This window comes from Arachis stenosperma, chromosome 7, assembly GCF_014773155.1.
Source record: "Arachis stenosperma cultivar V10309 chromosome 7, arast.V10309.gnm1.PFL2, whole genome shotgun sequence".
In the NCBI taxonomy this organism is placed as follows: Eukaryota; Viridiplantae; Streptophyta; class Magnoliopsida; order Fabales; family Fabaceae; genus Arachis; species Arachis stenosperma.
This window is the reverse complement of record NC_080383.1, coordinates 701,931-719,588: the sequence shown is the minus strand read 5'-3', so window position 1 is coordinate 719,588 and position 17,658 is coordinate 701,931. Positions and strand designations below refer to the sequence as shown.

General features: G+C 35.2%; 3 protein-coding genes across 3 annotated transcripts; all 3 read right to left on the bottom strand.

Moving 5' to 3' along the window:
- Positions 1–1,540: 1,540 nt before the first annotated feature.
- LOC130941116 (uncharacterized) lies at positions 1,541–2,761 on the bottom strand. The gene has a single exon (XM_057869510.1). It carries the CDS (start codon positions 2,759–2,761, stop codon positions 1,541–1,543), a length of 1,221 nt encoding a protein of 406 aa, XP_057725493.1.
- A 1,310-nt stretch (positions 2,762–4,071) lies between these two features.
- On the bottom strand, positions 4,072–14,394 carry LOC130940197 (uncharacterized). Its single transcript, XM_057868267.1, has 4 exons — positions 14,154–14,394; positions 13,995–14,048; positions 13,678–13,750; positions 4,072–4,327 (listed from the first exon to the last, which is right to left on the bottom strand). Exons 1-4 carry the CDS (start codon positions 14,196–14,198, stop codon positions 4,137–4,139), a joined length of 363 nt encoding a protein of 120 aa, XP_057724250.1. The 5' UTR covers positions 14,199–14,394; the 3' UTR covers positions 4,072–4,136.
- LOC130941115 (probable F-box protein At4g22165) lies at positions 14,251–17,300 on the bottom strand. Its single transcript, XM_057869509.1, has 3 exons — positions 16,781–17,300; positions 16,396–16,694; positions 14,251–14,451 (listed from the first exon to the last, which is right to left on the bottom strand). The coding sequence occupies exons 1-3, from the start codon at positions 17,298–17,300 to the stop codon at positions 14,251–14,253; spliced, it is 1,020 nt and encodes a 339-aa protein (XP_057725492.1).
- Between the last annotated feature and the right edge of the window lie 358 nt (positions 17,301–17,658).

Sequence of the window (17,658 nt, the reverse complement as noted above, 5' to 3'; positions counted from 1 at the left end):
AACATTGAATTGATACCAATAATAAAAATATTTCCAAAACTAAACAATTCATCAGGACTCAATCCCTCAAAATTGAACATATTAAGGCAGTAAGGCAGTTTTATGTTTTAACGCTTAGAAAAACAGAATCAGAATCAGTTCATTTGATGCTAAATTTTTGGAAAGACTAAAAATCTCATTAGATCATGGTGGCAAGTAAGCTCAGCTAGAATTGGAAGAACACCAGAGAATCAAATAAGAGAGGGAAAGAGAATCACTTAGGAATCGTTAGGGCAGAAAGCAATGCACAAGCCAAGAAGAATAGGACCTACAAAGCGTTGAATTGATCAATTACTAAGTCGAGATTAGGAGAGAGGTTGCTCTTTATCAGTAGATTGGTATACAAAGAAGAAGATTAATTTTTTAGATATATTTTTCATTTTGGTATGAAGGGGATAGGAGAGATTAGATTAGGCCAAAGCAATTTTTTAGTTTATATGAATAATGAAATATATTTTAGTTTTGATTTTTAAATTGATTCATATTTAAAATTATAAAACTAAAGTTAATTGAATTTTGATTAAATTAAAGAATTAGGGTTGTTTTTCTCCAATATAAAAAAAAAATATTTAAGTTTTTTTGTAAAAATTAAATAAAATTTATTTTTATTTTTATTAAAGTAAAGGGTGATTTAGTAAAATCATTGATATGATATGTATTTTAAAAAAATTAATTATTAACGTGAAAAATATAATCCACATGTCATGTTTTAATTTGATCATATTTTTATTGTACTGGTACGTATAAATTTATTGCCGTACCGAAATAAACACCACAATAATTAATTAATACAAGCAGAAAAATTTAGAATAGCGTAATATACAACGCAGTACACAATTCAATCGATTGAATAACACAACTAATCATTGAATTGTGAAAATCCATATTGCTTTGAAGACAAACAATCAATTGAATTGTGAAATAGATTGGATAACACAAACAATCAATTGAATTAGAAAAAAACTCATATGCCTTGCAAAATTCAATCGATTGAATTTTCAAAAAACACGATTTCATTAGCGTTTACGGATGTAACAAATCAAGGACAAAATTCTAATTGATTAGAATTACCAAAATATTTATTATAATTAAAGAAAAATCTAATTCGTTATTATTTTTATTTTTTATTATTAATAAACATGATAAATGAATAATAAAATAATAATTTATAAAATAAAAAATAAATTTTATAATTAAATAATATATAAAAAATTAATTTATAATTAAAATTAAATAAAAATTATTTAACAGTTATTAAAAAACTTAATAAACATCTTTTGTTGTGGACCATTTAACGATCCAAAGGTAACACTATCGAATCCGATACTAATCTTTTAATATTTTTCTTAAAATAAACTATAAAGTGAAGAGAGAGAAATTACAAGTCTAAATAGCAGTACTGAATAATAACAAAATGGAGATAAACATGTTTTCATTAAAATTTTACTATAAGGAAGAACAAACACACTGCAAATAATCTTTTAAAATAATAATAAAAACACTAAAGAAATGAGCTAGAATAACACCAGACAGGAGGACACATGAACTTTTCTTCGCATAATAGAAAATGACAACTTCCATCGTCCAAGTTGAAGATGCCAATATCTTGATATTCGGCACGGTACGGTTTCAATTCTAATAGGTTATCTGTAAAGTAGATTTGATTTCCTTTGGTTTGAAGACTTGCAGGCAGCATTTGAACAGAAGAGTTGAGTCCAATCATCAGTACGTAATTTTTCAAACTATCTAGTCTGGACCATTCTTTTGCATTCTTCTTTAATTCATAGATATCAAATTTGGAAGTCCAGTGACTTACAGGCATAAAATGTCTCGCCAACATCAATAAACTTCCGTTAGCACACCCAACCAAATATTTAAGCTGGTAAGGACCCACCGCAGCATCAGAGGGAGGTTTGGCTTCATGAATACCACCTACAGGCCCTGATTTTGTGTTTGTATCAAATTCGTATAGCTGGCCATCTTCGTCTACTGCATATATCTTCTCTCCAAAAAATATGACATCATGAAACGACGGTTTTCTAGTTGAAAGATCTAACCATCTCTTATCATTTGGTTTGTAAAAGGCTAATGTACAACGAGGTCCATATATGGCCACTGCCAAAAAATCTTCATTGTCATTGCTAGGACATGAATTTATAATAACCTTCCAAACCTCGGTACTATTTATGAAACTTTTCGAACAGTGTATATCATCCTTATTTTCATCATCCAAATCCCGAATAGTATATTCAAAGCCATAATTGTTAGGATTGTAGTCAATTATATCCGGAAAAGTTGATATTGGAGGAAGATCTAATCGGACCTTTGTAAATGCATTTAACATATACATCGAACCTTGGTATATATCTAGGACGATCAACCATCCACCAAAAGAACCACGGATCAATTTGTTCTGCATCTCTGGTAGCTTGAGATGGTGGATCTCGTCTTCATCGAGAGACTGAATATCAAGCGGTACTTCATCAGCAATAGGTAAGTTCATGAGATGGTAGATCTCCTCGTCTTCATAAATACGAGTACTGGAAGATTCTTCGGGTACCAGCAACCACAAAATCTCGCTGGAGATCTCTGGAAGTTTCAAGCTCCATTGCTTGCAAACTAAACGAAGTTGGATGAAATCATCGTACGAATAGAAGTGCTCTGCAATTTCCTTCAAGATGTCATCATGAATGTTTGCCCATCCATCAATGTCGTCACCCATATCTCAGACTCAAGCAGGATTTGTTTGAAGTTCGCTGTGTTTGTTACGTATATATAGGATTTGTTTTTTCTGGTGACTGAATATATAGGATTTGTTTGAGCCTCTTCAAAAATATTAATTTTTTTTAAAGGATCTTTAAAAAAATATTTTATATTTAGAGTTTATTTGGGTGAGTTTTTAAGAAAAGATATTTTTTCGAATTATCTTTTTTTTTTAAAGTTTTATGAAAAAGTAAAAGTAATTTTATATTTGGATATCTAATGCAAAAAGATCTTTTTATCTATCAATTATGTTTGAATATAACAATATAAAAGTATTTTTTTTTATTTATTACATGACAAACATATTTTTTTAAGAAAAAAAGATCTTTTAAAAAAAGATGTAGATTACACTTTCTCAAAAAAGATGTTTTTTTTTTTTTTTCTAGTACTTTTACTTTTACTATTCGAAATTCGCCAAACACACTAAAAATAAAAAAAATTTTTCATTGAAAAAAGATATTTTTTATCAAAATAATGACGCACAAACAAGCACTTAAATATTTTATATAAAAATATTTTTTACTTAATAATTATATTTAGATATAATAATATAAAATATTTTTAAAGTTATTATGTTAACAATATGTTTTTTAAATAAAGAAATTTTAAAAATATATAAATTATAATTTTTTAAAAAATATTATTTTTATTTTGCTAATATTTTTACTTTTATTATTAAAATTTTGTTAAACACACTAATTTTTTTTCTAATAATTGAATAATACCTAAACAAACTCATAGTGTCTTGTTTGTTGCATATCTCTGTTTATTTATTTTGGGTAGATTTTATCCCATCTTATTTAATTTCAAATTTCAAATTTTGTTGAAAAATTAAAATTAAATTGAGGAGGATATATAACTAGTTTTTCTTGGGGAGGCTATCAAATATGAGTTTGGAATCTATCTATCTAATACAGTAATAGTGTGATACCTGACATGATCATATTGGAAATTTGGGATCTGTATCATTAATTATTTATTGTTCAAAACTTTTGTTTAGAGGAAAAATCTAATTTACTAATCTTTCTGTTTCTTCCTTTATTAACTTCTCTTGCAATAAACTGCAATTCCTTCTTATTTCCACAATAATTGAATTCAGTTCTTCTTCCTTGATTTAGTGTTAATACACGTTGATGGTTACCCAAACAACAAATAATCTTGGTTCCATCTTTGGTCTCAAACTCAAATTATTAACCGAAACAAAGCATTGATGCCAACACATAACATACCAACTCAAGGAGCTTAAAATAACATCTTACTAACCTTGTAATTGAATCTGTCTCTCCTTTTGGACTTTTCATTTAGGAAGGCTTCAATATCCTGTCTGGTGAATTCTATAACACCATAATCCGACCCAGCATTGCTAGGTGGATAGGGCCATGTTGTTGATCATTTCCACCATTTACAACTGCAAAAGCTGGCCTTGCTCTTCCATTAATAGGAGTTCTCATCATTTTTCTTGAACCCTTTTCAGCTCTACTAGCTCCTCTTGGTCTTTGTCTATGAGGATTTCGTCGCCCACTAACTAAACAAAGTCACAACAAAGAAAAAAATCAACAAAAACCATGGAATCAATAAATTATCAACAAAAATTTAAAAATAGCAGAGCCAGAAATTAAAAACAGCAGCAGCATAACAGAGCCCATTTTTATCAATAAATTCAACAAAAACACAAAATTCTTGTAATCTTATCCATGCTTGCACCTTCAGAAATCAAAACAGAAAATAAAAAGAAAAACACAAAGCACCAACAGCACAGCAGAGCCAGCACAAATCAATTATTTCAACAAAAACACAAAATTCTTGTAATCATTCAAAACTGCGTATTTATAAACGTTACAATATTTTTGTAAATTTAAAACTGTGTGTATTATTATAAAAAAATATGTGTATTATTATAAAAAAATTATGATTAAAATAATATCAATTTAATTTTTATTTTTAAATTAATTCCATTTTTAAAAGTTATATCTTGTCCTACGTATTTAAAATTAGTGATTCGAAATTGATTAGTACATCATTTTCTTAAAAGTCAACTCATTTGAATTCGTACTCGAAGAGAGTACATAAAAAAATAGATCAAATTAGATTGATTTAAATTTAAATGATGAGAAACCTTTAGTACGTGTTCATTTATATGATGAGAAACCTTTAGTACGTGTTCAGTTATTATATTAAAACAAACGTGAAATTGATGGACCAGGTAAAACAGAAAGAAATGAAAAAATAATTCTGTTTCTTCTCATCATAAAATCAGATCACGTAATTTTTTATCCTGATCACAGGACTTTTAATCCTTAATATTATCTATTTTTATGTACTTTTTTTAGTTCTAATTCAAATAGTTTTTTTTTTTTTTACCAAAGATAAGAGACTCGAACCCGCAACCTTTTAATTGAGTATGGAAAGACTATGTCATTTGAGCTATTACTCATTCGCAATTCAAATAAGTTAGTTTTTAAGAAAATAATGTTTTGCATGTTGATATATATGTTTTTTTACGAATGATAACGTTATATATAAAAATTATCTTGCTCGCACGTATTATGGGTGCATCCGAAATATGACAAGAAATGCATTTTAGTAGATACTTTTATATTTATTTAAATGGTAAATATTATATTTATTTAATTTAAATAAAAAAATCCTAGCATTCAGAGCAGCAACGCATTTGTTTTTTTAAAAACGACCCGCATTAAGCAAACCGGCCGGTTATCAGCCCAAACCGGAGGTTCAGTCCCAATTCTGTCATGAGCGATTTTTAGTAGTGAATCAAATCACTTGTAACGCCAATTTTTAGTTGGACCGGTTCAACCAACTGGTCTAATCCAATTTTAAAAATCATGGGTCAAATAGGAGGTCAGGGATAGATCTAATACAAGAAAGGTTGGATCTTGTACTAGTGTATATAAACTGGCTGACCCTATATCCCTCTTTAGTGGTTATTAGGCTTGTGAAAAATGAATCGGATCATGTACCTTTCTTACTAGAAAACACCCCACAAATGAAGGCTATAAAGAGAAGGTTTAAATTCTAAGCAAGATGGTGCGAGAACAAAAAAACCAGAGAAGTCATTAAAAAACTTGGAGCATTAATTTTAGTAGATCAACAATGTATATACTAGCCCAGAAAATCAAGACATGCAGACACGAATTGGTTTAATGACAATGCTCTAGTAAATATAATTCAAAGAATGTTATATATAAAAGAATTGCAACAGGAATTAAAATTGCTGAGAGAAGTTGAGAGTGTTTGGGGACTGAAAATTAAAGAGCTGGAGAAAAATTGAAGGAAGTGGTCATCCAAAAAGAGAAGTATTGACGACAAAAATTTAAAATTTGGTGGCTCAAAAAAGGGGACCGAAACACCCAAAATTTCCACCAGAAGTTAAAAATGAGAGCAAACTGAAACAAGATTTGGAGGATAGTATATAATCCAATACAAGCAAGCCCCTTTCAAACTTTCGTCGTGGTTCTTCTCTGCCTCGCCTCTGGTCCTTGTCCTTGTCTCTGTTCTTCGTCAATCTTATTATCATCGTCTCTGTTCCTTATGTTTATATACATCGTCATAGCTTGTCATTTCATTTTCGTTTCTTTTGATCAGCAGGTGATAATATCTGTGTTTATCAAGTTATATAGGTCTCTTCCAACTGTATCATATATCATTAAATACATTCATTATATTAGGCGAAATTTATATAGAAGAATTACAATAAATTAAATCACTGATGAAAGAATTGATGCAGGAGCATATATTTTTATATTTGTGTCATTAATTAAAGTAGTCAGTTTAGCATATATTATTAATTGTGTTATGAGTTAGTCCGACATCGCATGAGTCATGAAAGTTTCTCCTCTCCTACTAATATAAATATGTGTATGCACCCCGTTTTGTTTATGAATTGAATTGATTGAGTTATATATTTAAATAAGTTGTGTGTTTATTTTTTTCTAGGTTCTTTGAGAGTAAGAGGTACATTCTTACTTTAGTCAACCAAAATGGGTTTTTGGCTATAAGTAACGTCTTGACGTGGTGTGGATTCGTCAATAATGAGGTCTATAAACTCATTAACAACAAATCAACTAATATCAACAAATCAACTACAATAACTGTTATTTTGATTTTCAATTCTAATTGATTTTATTAACTTGTTAATTTGATAAATTAATATTTTAGTGCTGTTCTTAACTTTTAAATTTTAGATTGTTAAGTTGTTATGTTGTTCTTGACCTTTTGATAATTTGTTAATTTTATAAATTGTTAAATATATAAATTATTCATGATGTTGATCTTAATTAATTGTTCTTATTATTAGAAAGAGAATGGAATTGAGGAATATCAATTTACAGGTAGCTATAAATTAAAAAGATGACATTCACTGCGCAGAGCTCCTTTGTTACTTCATTAAATGTTTTTTTTGGGTTTCTGATGCAATACTTGAGATTAAGAATTGAATGAAAGATGAGCAATATTGACTTTTTTTCGTTTGATTGTTTGAATATGAATTCAAGATTCTGTAAAACTGACTTTTACTAGGAATCCTACAGCTTGCTCAATATGTTTCCGTTTCTCCCAAGCTGAGCCAATATACTGTGCATGACAGATTCAGGTTATGATATAAATATGGAATAGAAGAAATGATCTCAAATGGTTGATTGGTGCTCACCTCATCAGTGGCCTCAATACACCATCTCTCTAATTCACCCAATCTTACCTTTACATACTCTCTATTGCTGAATGAACAACACTCAAAATGTTAGTATTCTCTATGCAGCAAATTGACATGTAATATGAAGATGGTGAATAATTGAATGGTTTGTGATTGATTATTTATTTTTTTTGTTATTTGACTTTTGTGTTTGTATTTGGATGAGATTATAATATTGTGGTTGATTGTAATACTTTTAATTTGGATAATATTTTAAAGATTATTAGTCTATAATTATATTTTTGTGTGTTTATTTATATTTTAATTATTATTTTTTTATAAAATAGTTTTTTCGGTTCAACCACAGTTAAACCTATAAACCAGTGAACCAATAACTAGAGCAGTTCGATGATCGGTTCAGTTTTCAAAACCTTGATAAGAAGTGATCATGAAACTGAATTTAAAAACTAATTATTTGAATCTCTTTGTGAGGAATTCGGTATATCTCACGACTTTTCTTCTCCAAGAAAGAACAAACACACTGAATACAATTCTGTTACGGATCCGACCCACGGATCCTACACCCGGAATGGTCCTCGAAACCGGTTACCCGGGTCCGACCCGCTTCGCCCTTCTAGAAGGCCCGGAACCGGCCCTCTAGAGCTCCTAACCAACTTTTGAATTCAAACGTCTCCCTTATCTTAGCCAAACAAGATAAGATAAGATAACTACCATCACCTATAAATAGAGGACCCAGGTCCCTCCAGGTATTCATTCATTCCTCACACTTTATACCTCTTAGATCCATTCTGACTTGAGCGTCGGAGTGTCTTTGCAGGTACCTCCCCCCATTACTCCAGCCAAGTGATCCGGCATCTGCCTCAACCCGCAAGTTCTCGATCCATCTCTCAACCCGTACCAGAGACATCTTGTACATTGGCGCCGTCTGTGGGGAACTCTGCAACGTTGTGGCGGCATGGCGGATAATCCAGAAGAGCAATCATCAAACTCAGATTTCTTGCGTGTAACTGAAATCCCAAAGGAATAATGTTTCCTTAACTTGCATCACCTTTGCAGGGATAACACACCCTCACCCTACTCCAACGGCGAAATCCCAAAGGAATAATATTTCCTTAACTTGCATCACCTTTGCAGGGATAACACACCTTCGCCCTACTCCAACGGCGAAATCCCAAAGGAATAATGTTTCCTTAACTTGCATCACCTTTGCAGGGATAACACACCCTCGCCCTACTCCAACGGCGAAATCCCAAAGGAATAATGTTTTCTTAACTTGCATCACCTTTGCAGCGATAACACACATTCGCAGCCCTTTAGTGAGACACCTCCACCTCTTGGACCCTCTCATTCACCACTCCCTCATCCGTCTCTCCAAGCGCCATGAAGCCCGGCCACCCGACGACCTAAGAGAGAAGGCGGTCCAGATAACCCAAGAGCTGTGCCTCAGGGTGCAAGACCTCAAAGGCCGAGTTACACCCAAAGAAAAGCACAATGCTGAAAACGGAAGTCACGCAACCTCCAGATCAAGATCTCGCCATGAAACCAGGCACGGCGGATCGCCAGAACGGCGACATGCCAAGAGATACAATCGCAGCATCTCCCGTGACCACGGACACGACAGGATGCCTGAACGACGACACGGCAAAAGGTATGATCGCAGCGTCTCACGCAACCCGGCTCATCAACATGACACGGACGACAACCGACGACATCGAGAGGCCAAACGCACAAGAAGTGACCACGTGATAATGGGAGCCACTCCCTTCACTGAAAGAATCCTGAAAGCAAAACTCCCTAAAGGCTTCGACAACCCTACGGATATGAAGTACGACGGAACTAAGGACCCCCAGGAGCACCTAACGGCCTCCAAGGCCAGGATGAACCTGAAAGGAGCCGCTAACGCGGTCCGAGGTAGGGCCTTCCCGGTAATCCTAGCCGGGCCAGCGATTAAATGGTTCAACGCCCTCCCCAACGGATCCATAACTGGCTTCCACGATATCCCACGGAAGTTCATGGCCCAATTCACCACCAGAATCACCAAAGCTAAACACTCCATCAGCTTATTGGGAGTCACCCGGAGACAAGACGAGTCCACGAGAAAATACCTCGATCGGCTTCAACGATGAATGTTTAACGGTCGGCGGACTCACAGACTCAGTTGCAAGCCTTTGCCTAACTAACGGGCTCAGGAATGAAGACTTTTGGAAACACCTAACTACCAGACTAGTGTGGACCATGCACGAGATCCAGAGCGTCGCAAAGGAGTACATAAATGACAAGGAAGTAAGCAAAGTCGTAGCCGCCAATAAACAGCAGCACGGCAACACGGCAACACCCCACACGGCAACCCGACTTTCCGCCATAATCCGATGCCCAGAGAAAGTCAAAGAGACCAACCCAAACAAACCAACACAAACCGACCACCCAGGATCGGGAAATTCTCGAACTACACCCCCCTGACAAGCTCCGATTACCGAGATATACCACCAGATAGCGGATCGGGGTATTATCCCGAAAGCCCGACAAACTCAAAGAAAGAACGGGCGGCAACAAGACCCTTTACTGCGACTACCACCGAGGTTACGGGCACAGGACACAAGACTGTTTCGTCCTTAAAGACGCCCTCGAACAAGCTATAGGAGACGGCAAATTCCCAAAGTTTGCCAAATTCATCAGAGAACCAAAACGCGCGAAAAAAGATAGGTCGCCTGAGAGGGAAGGACGCAACCCGAGAACACAAAAACAACCTCCCAGGGAAAGTCCAGAAGACGACCCGGTCATAGTAGTAAATGTCATCACGGGCAAGGATGTGTCAGGCAAGTCAAGATCAACACTAAAAAAGGACCTCAAAGTCTTGGCCGTCAGAGATCAAGCCCCAGCTACCACAGCCGACAAAACGATAACTTTCTTGCCCGAGGATTGCCAGCACGGCAACTCGGCCGAAGACGCACTTTTCGTCATCTCGGCGAGAATCGGAACAGGACTAGTTCGAAGAATACTGGTGGACACCGGCGCAGACTCCAAACATCCTCTTCCGAGGTGCCTTCAACAAGCTCCGGCTCCGCAACGAAAATCTCCAAACACACTGCAACGGTGTCACGGGACTCGGAGACAACTTTCTCAAGCCAGACGGTTCCATCATTCTTCCCCTTACCATAGGGACGGGAAGCCAGAGGAATACAATCACGTCCGAGTTCGTCATCCTCAAGAACTCCACCACCTACAAACAACACACTGCAACGGTGTCACGAGACTCGGAGACAACTTCCTCAAGCCAGACGGTTCCATCATAGGGACGGGAAGCCAGAGGAAGACAATCACGTCCGAGTTCGTCATCCTCAAGAACTCCACCACCTAAAAACATCATCCTCGGGAGAAAGACCATTAACAACCTCTCGGAGGTCATCTTCACCAAATTCTTACTCATGAAGTTCCAAGCCGATGACGGCACTATCGGCACAATACACAGAGACCGGAAAGTCGCGGTAGAGTGTGAGAACACCAGCTCGACCCTCCGTAAGAGATCCCGAGATGCAGCAGGCATCTTCCTCGCCGACCTCGATGCACGCCAAGACCAAAGTCCGCGCAGAACCGTGCGAGAAAACGACAAAGAGGCAGAGTGGGACCTTGCAGACAAGGTCAGGAACATAGCACACCTACGGGAGCTAGCCCTAAAACAAAGAATAAGTCTAAGGTACAATGGCAGCATGGTACATGAGACTTTGGACCAGGAGACCTCGTCTTACGACAAAACGATATCGGTCCACCCACTCCCGGAGAAGGGATGCTCACGCCCAACTGGGAGGGTCCCTACCAAATTAGGACGGTAATCGAAAAAAGAGCCTACATGCTCGAAAGACTAGACGGGACCAAGCTTCCAAGATCCTGAAATTCCACCAACTTACGGTGCTACTATATCCTTCCAAAGCAACAAGATTGAGGTCGTTTAAGACTATCTCTTTACCCTTTATATTTTGCCTTTTTTACTTGCATTTATTGCTTAAGTCGTTTAATCGTATATTTTCTTACTGGGCACTCTTTCCTACCCACATTGGGAGGTTTTGACGAGGCCCAAACCATAAATGGAATTCATTTTCTCAAAAGCATTGTCCCGTCCGACAGCACAAACCAAACGCGGCTACACGGGAATCGATTATCCAGAAGCCAACAAACGGATATCCGAATAACAAAACGGATATCCAAACGGCTACACGGGAATCGATTACCCACGAATATCCAAATAAGTGAACGGCTACACGGGAATCGATCACCCCGAGGCCAACAAAACGGATATCCAAACAATAAAACGGATATCCAAATAAGTAAACGGCTATCCGGGAATCGATCACCCCGAGGCCAACAAAACGGATATCCAAACAATAAAACGGATATCCAAATAAGTAAACGGCTACCCGGGAATCGATCACCCCGAGGCCAACAAAACGGATATCCAAACGATAAAACGGATATCCAAATAAGTGAACGGCTACCCGGGAATCGATCACCCCGAAGCCAATAAAACAGATATCCAAATAACAAAACGGATATCCAAATAACAAAAATAGTGACTCATGAATCGATCACCCGCAAAGTCTTGAAATCGGCCCACCGAGAGGCCTAAAATAAGTTCACAATAACGACCCAAAAAAAGGCCACACAAAACAAGCATGAGCTAACGGTCTTCCAACTTGCGGAAAGCCAGACTAACCAACATCCTACCAATAAATGCAGGATGATGTCACGCCCTTTTCAAGCCCCTCACAGTCTCCCAAACTACAGAGAATTGGAATCCCCAACGACTTAGCATTGAGACCAAGAAAGCATACTTTCATGCTCCGGGGACAACTATTCCAGACCCGATCTCCGGACCCTTCTTCGGAACGGTCATCAAATCCGGCATGTGATGAGACGCCCAAATAACGTGCTCCTCGCTTGACCATGAAACGGCCAGGAACTCCCCAAATCCTCGACCTTGACTGGAAAAACCAAATAAACGATCTCCTTGCCAAACCACAAACGGCGAGGAAATGGTTCCTCCAGCGATGAGACCGAGCACCCTCACTCTCTCGCTCCGGGGGCAACTGTTACGGATCCGACCCACGGATCCTACACCCGGAATGGTCCTCGAAACCGGTTACCCGGGTCCGACCCGCTTCGCCCTTCTAAAAGGCCCGGAACCGGCCCTCTAGAGCTCCTAACCAACTTTTGAATTCAAACGTCTCCCTTATCTTAGCCAAACAAGATAAGATAAGATAACTACCATCACCTATAAATAGAGGACCCAGGTCCCTCCAGGTATTCATTCATTCCTCACACTTTATACCTCTTAGATCCATTCTGACTTGAGCGTCGGAGTGTCTTTGCAGGTACCTCCCCCCATTACTCCAGCCAAGTGATCCGGCATCTGCCTCAACCCGCAAGTTCTCGATCCATCTCTCAACCCGTACCAGAGACATCTTGTACAAATTCTAAAGCTCTCTCTTCTGCTTCCTCGTCATTATATCTTTTCTCTCATAAATTCAACAGAACGGTCTAATATCAAGTTCCCCCATTCTCCTCACACCAATATTTCCACGAGTACACGTCTTTAACTCCCTGAAACATTTAAAATATAAGAAACCATGGAGAAAGGAAAGGAAGTTTCAATGTTTAGAGCATAAAAATCCATGAGCCACAAGTCAGGTAACAGACGAGAGCTGAATATCGTCACAGTATAACTGTTGCACCATTACAAGCCAGCATTGCTGGTCTCTTCTACAGGTACAGTTTTAGAGACCTATAAATTAGAAATAATCAATTGAGGGACATGTTAATTAGATATCAAATAAATAAGTTTTGACTTTAATAGAGTTACTTTGTTACCTTGATTTCTAACTGAATAAATTAAATTAGTGCTTGGTTCAATGTCCCTATCTCTCGAAGTGACTGTTCCTTATCTCTTAATTCGTTATATAAAACATCCATCACATTCAAAACTTTAGAATCTCCATCATCTTCCATGTGCTTTATGACATTTAATTTTCCTTTTAGTTGGTGAATTTCCAACTCCAATTTTCGTTTCATATCCAATTGTTTTTCAAGCTGGATAATTTTAGCATGGAGTTCTTCTTTTTGTCGCTGGATAAACAAATAGTCAAATAGCATTAACAATTACACCTTTTTGCAATATAAAGTATAAACAAAGCCTTAAAACAGGTTATGCAAACCTCCTGATTTGCAGCCATTAGCCTTCTCTTGTTCATGAACAGCAATCTGAAGAGAGCTGTTTTTCATTGCATTCTGAAAAGACAATAAAATGAGGATTATCAAATAAACCTATCTTACATGAAGGTACATCAGTCATCAACCTCTTAAGCCCAGCCTAAATGATAGCATAGTATACTAAGGACAAGAAGTAAAATTAACAGGAAAGAATTATTTTCCTTCACAAATAAGCACATTGGAAAGAATTATTTGCTATATGAGTTTTCACCCGTGATCAAATTGTTATGAAATATGTGTATTGTGAAAATCCTAAACTGACCTCTTTAGGCTGTGTTTGAAACTTCAAGACAGAAAATTTCTTCGTATTAAGGCACTACATGACATGACATTAACAATTGAGTATTTAAATAATTAGGAAGGAAAAGTATAGATACAAAACCTCTGACACTAGATATATAGCTCAATGTTGTAAACTCACATTTTTTCTGAGAATGATCTGGTATTGAGGATCTACTTTGAACATGATACGCTTTTATTGTCATTGCCAAAACTTGCATAGCACTAATTGCAGCCAATCAATTTTCTTGCTGAAGATATAACTGAGCAACTTTCCTAGAAAAGAAGGCAGCTTTTCTCTGGTACCCAAGATTACCATACAAACGAGCAATTTCAATATATAATACAAGTCTATCACTTGCATCAATTAAAGATTTAGCATCATCGGCAGCAGAGGTCAACAACTCAACCACCTCCTTAAATCTTAAAGCCTTCCAAATCTGAAAAAATTGAACAAGGAATCAATCCTAGTGGTTTATAGCAACAAAGATAACTGTGTCACTTGCGCTATATAATACTAAAAAAATCAAAACATTGAATTGATACCAATAATAAAAATATTTCCAAAACTAAACAATTCATCAGGACTCAATCCCTCAAAATTGAACATATTAAGGCAGTAAGGCAGTTTTATGTTTTAACGCTTAGAAAAACAGAATCAGAATCAGTTCATTTGATGCTAAATTTTTGGAAAGACTAAAAATCTCATTAGATCATGGTGGCAAGTAAGCTCAGCTAGAATTGGAAGAACACCAGAGAATCAAATAAGAGAGGGAAAGAGAATCACTTAGGAATCGTTAGGGCAGAAAGCAATGCACAAGCCAAGAAGAATAGGACCTACAAAGCGTTGAATTGATCAATTACTAAGTCGAGATTAGGAGAGAGGTTGCTCTTTATCAGTAGATTGGTATACAAAGAAGAAGATTAATTTTTTAGATATATTTTTCATTTTGGTATGAAGGGGATAGGAGAGATTAGATTAGGCCAAAGCAATTTTTTAGTTTATATGAATAATGAAATATATTTTAGTTTTGATTTTTAAATTGATTCATATTTAAAATTATAAAACTAAAGTTAATTGAATTTTGATTAAATTAAAGAATTAGGGTTGTTTTTCTCCAATATAAAAAAAAATATTTAAGTTTTTTTGTAAAAATTAAATAAAATTTATTTTTATTTTTATTAAAGTAAAGGGTGATTTAGTAAAATCATTGATATGATATGTATTTTAAAAAAATTAATTATTAACGTGAAAAATATAATCCACATGTCATGTTTTAATTTGATCATATTTTTATTGTACTGGTACGTATAAATTTATTGCCGTACCGAAATAAACACCACAATAATTAATTAATACAAGCAGAAAAATTTAGAATAGCGTAATATACAACGCAGTACACAATTCAATCGATTGAATAACACAACTAATCATTGAATTGTGAAAATCCATATTGCTTTGAAGACAAACAATCAATTGAATTGTGAAATAGATTGGATAACACAAACAATCAATTGAATTAGAAAAAAACTCATATGCCTTGCAAAATTCAATCGATTGAATTTTCAAAAAACACGATTTCATTAGCGTTTACGGATGTAACAAATCAAGGACAAAATTCTAATTGATTAGAATTACCAAAATATTTATTATAATTAAAGAAAAATCTAATTCGTTATTATTTTTATTTTTTATTATTAATAAACATGATAAATGAATAATAAAATAATAATTTATAAAATAAAAAATAAATTTTATAATTAAATAATATATAAAAAATTAATTTATAATTAAAATTAAATAAAAATTATTTAACAGTTATTAAAAAACTTAATAAACATCTTTTGTTGTGGACCATTTAACGATCCAAAGGTAACACTATCGAATCCGATACTAATCTTTTAATATTTTTCTTAAAATAAACTATAAAGTGAAGAGAGAGAAATTACAAGTCTAAATAGCAGTACTGAATAATAACAAAATGGAGATAAACATGTTTTCATTAAAATTTTACTATAAGGAAGAACAAACACACTGCAAATAATCTTTTAAAATAATAATAAAAACACTAAAGAAATGAGCTAGAATAACACCAGACAGGAGGACACATGAACTTTTCTTCGCATAATAGAAAATGACAACTTCCATCGTCCAAGTTGAAGATGCCAATATCTTGATATTCGGCACGGTACGGTTTCAATTCTAATAGGTTATCTGTAAAGTAGATTTGATTTCCTTTGGTTTGAAGACTTGCAGGCAGCATTTGAACAGAAGAGTTGAGTCCAATCATCAGTACGTAATTTTTCAAACTATCTAGTCTGGACCATTCTTTTGCATTCTTCTTTAATTCATAGATATCAAATTTGGAAGTCCAGTGACTTACAGGCATAAAATGTCTCGCCAACATCAATAAACTTCCGTTAGCACACCCAACCAAATATTTAAGCTGGTAAGGACCCACCGCAGCATCAGAGGGAGGTTTGGCTTCATGAATACCACCTACAGGCCCTGATTTTGTGTTTGTATCAAATTCGTATAGCTGGCCATCTTCGTCTACTGCATATATCTTCTCTCCAAAAAATATGACATCATGAAACGACGGTTTTCTAGTTGAAAGATCTAACCATCTCTTATCATTTGGTTTGTAAAAGGCTAATGTACAACGAGGTCCATATATGGCCACTGCCAAAAATCTTCATTGTCATTGCTAGGACATGAATTTATAATAACCTTCCAAACCTCGGTACTATTTATGAAACTTTTCGAACAGTGTATATCATCCTTATTTTCATCATCCAAATCCCGAATAGTATATTCAAAGCCATAATTGTTAGGATTGTAGTCAATTATATCCGGAAAAGTTGATATTGGAGGAAGATCTAATCGGACCTTTGTAAATGCATTTAACATATACATCGAACCTTGGTATATATCTAGGACGATCAACCATCCACCAAAAGAACCACGGATCAATTTGTTCTGCATCTCTGGTAGCTTGAGATGGTGGATCTCGTCTTCATCGAGAGACTGAATATCAAGCGGTACTTCATCAGCAATAGGTAAGTTCATGAGATGGTAGATCTCCTCGTCTTCATAAATACGAGTACTGGAAGATTCTTCGGGTACCAGCAACCACAAAATCTCGCTGGAGATCTCTGGAAGTTTCAAGCTCCATTGCTTGCAAACTAAACGAAGTTGGATGAAATCATCGTACGAATAGAAGTGCTCTGCAATTTCCTTCAAGATGTCATCATGAATGTTTGCCCATCCATCAATGTCGTCACCCATATCTCAGACTCAAGCAGGATTTGTTTGAAGTTCGCTGTGTTTGTTACGTATATATAGGATTTGTTTTTTCTGGTGACTGAATATATAGGATTTGTTTGAGCCTCTTCAAAAATATTAATTTTTTTTAAAGGATCTTTAAAAAAATATTTTATATTTAGAGTTTATTTGGGTGAGTTTTTAAGAAAAGATATTTTTTCGAATTATCTTTTTTTTTTAAAGTTTTATGAAAAAGTAAAAGTAATTTTATATTTGGATATCTAATGCAAAAAGATCTTTTTATCTATCAATTATGTTTGAATATAACAATATAAAAGTATTTTTTTGTTTATTTATTACATGACAAACATATTTTTTTAAG

What these genes read in the sequence shown, in the direction of transcription:
- LOC130940197 (XM_057868267.1), bottom strand. Translation starts at nt 14,198, where the DNA reads ATGTTCAAAGTAGATCCTCAATACCAGATCATTCTCAGAAAAAAT. An exon ending in AGATCATTCTCAGAAAAAAT is followed by an intron (nt 14,049 to 14,153) that starts GTGAGTTTACAA and finishes CATGTCATGTAG; the next exon opens with TGCCTTAATACGAAGAAATT. An exon ending in TAATGGCTGCAAATCAGGAG is followed by an intron (nt 4,328 to 13,677) that starts GTTTGCATAACC and finishes GACTTTGTTTAG; the next exon opens with TTAGTGGGCGACGAAATCCT.
- LOC130941116 (XM_057869510.1), bottom strand. Translation starts at nt 2,761, where the DNA reads ATGGGTGACGACATTGATGGATGGGCAAACATTCATGATGACATCTTG.
- LOC130941115 (XM_057869509.1), bottom strand. Translation starts at nt 17,300, where the DNA reads ATGGGTGACGACATTGATGGATGGGCAAACATTCATGATGACATCTTG. An exon ending in AAATAAGGATGATATACACT is followed by an intron (nt 16,695 to 16,780) that starts GTTCGAAAAGTT and finishes GATTTTTGGCAG; the next exon opens with TGGCCATATATGGACCTCGT. An exon ending in TGGCGAGACATTTTATGCCT is followed by an intron (nt 14,452 to 16,395) that starts GTAAGTCACTGG and finishes CAATTTTTTCAG; the next exon opens with ATTTGGAAGGCTTTAAGATT.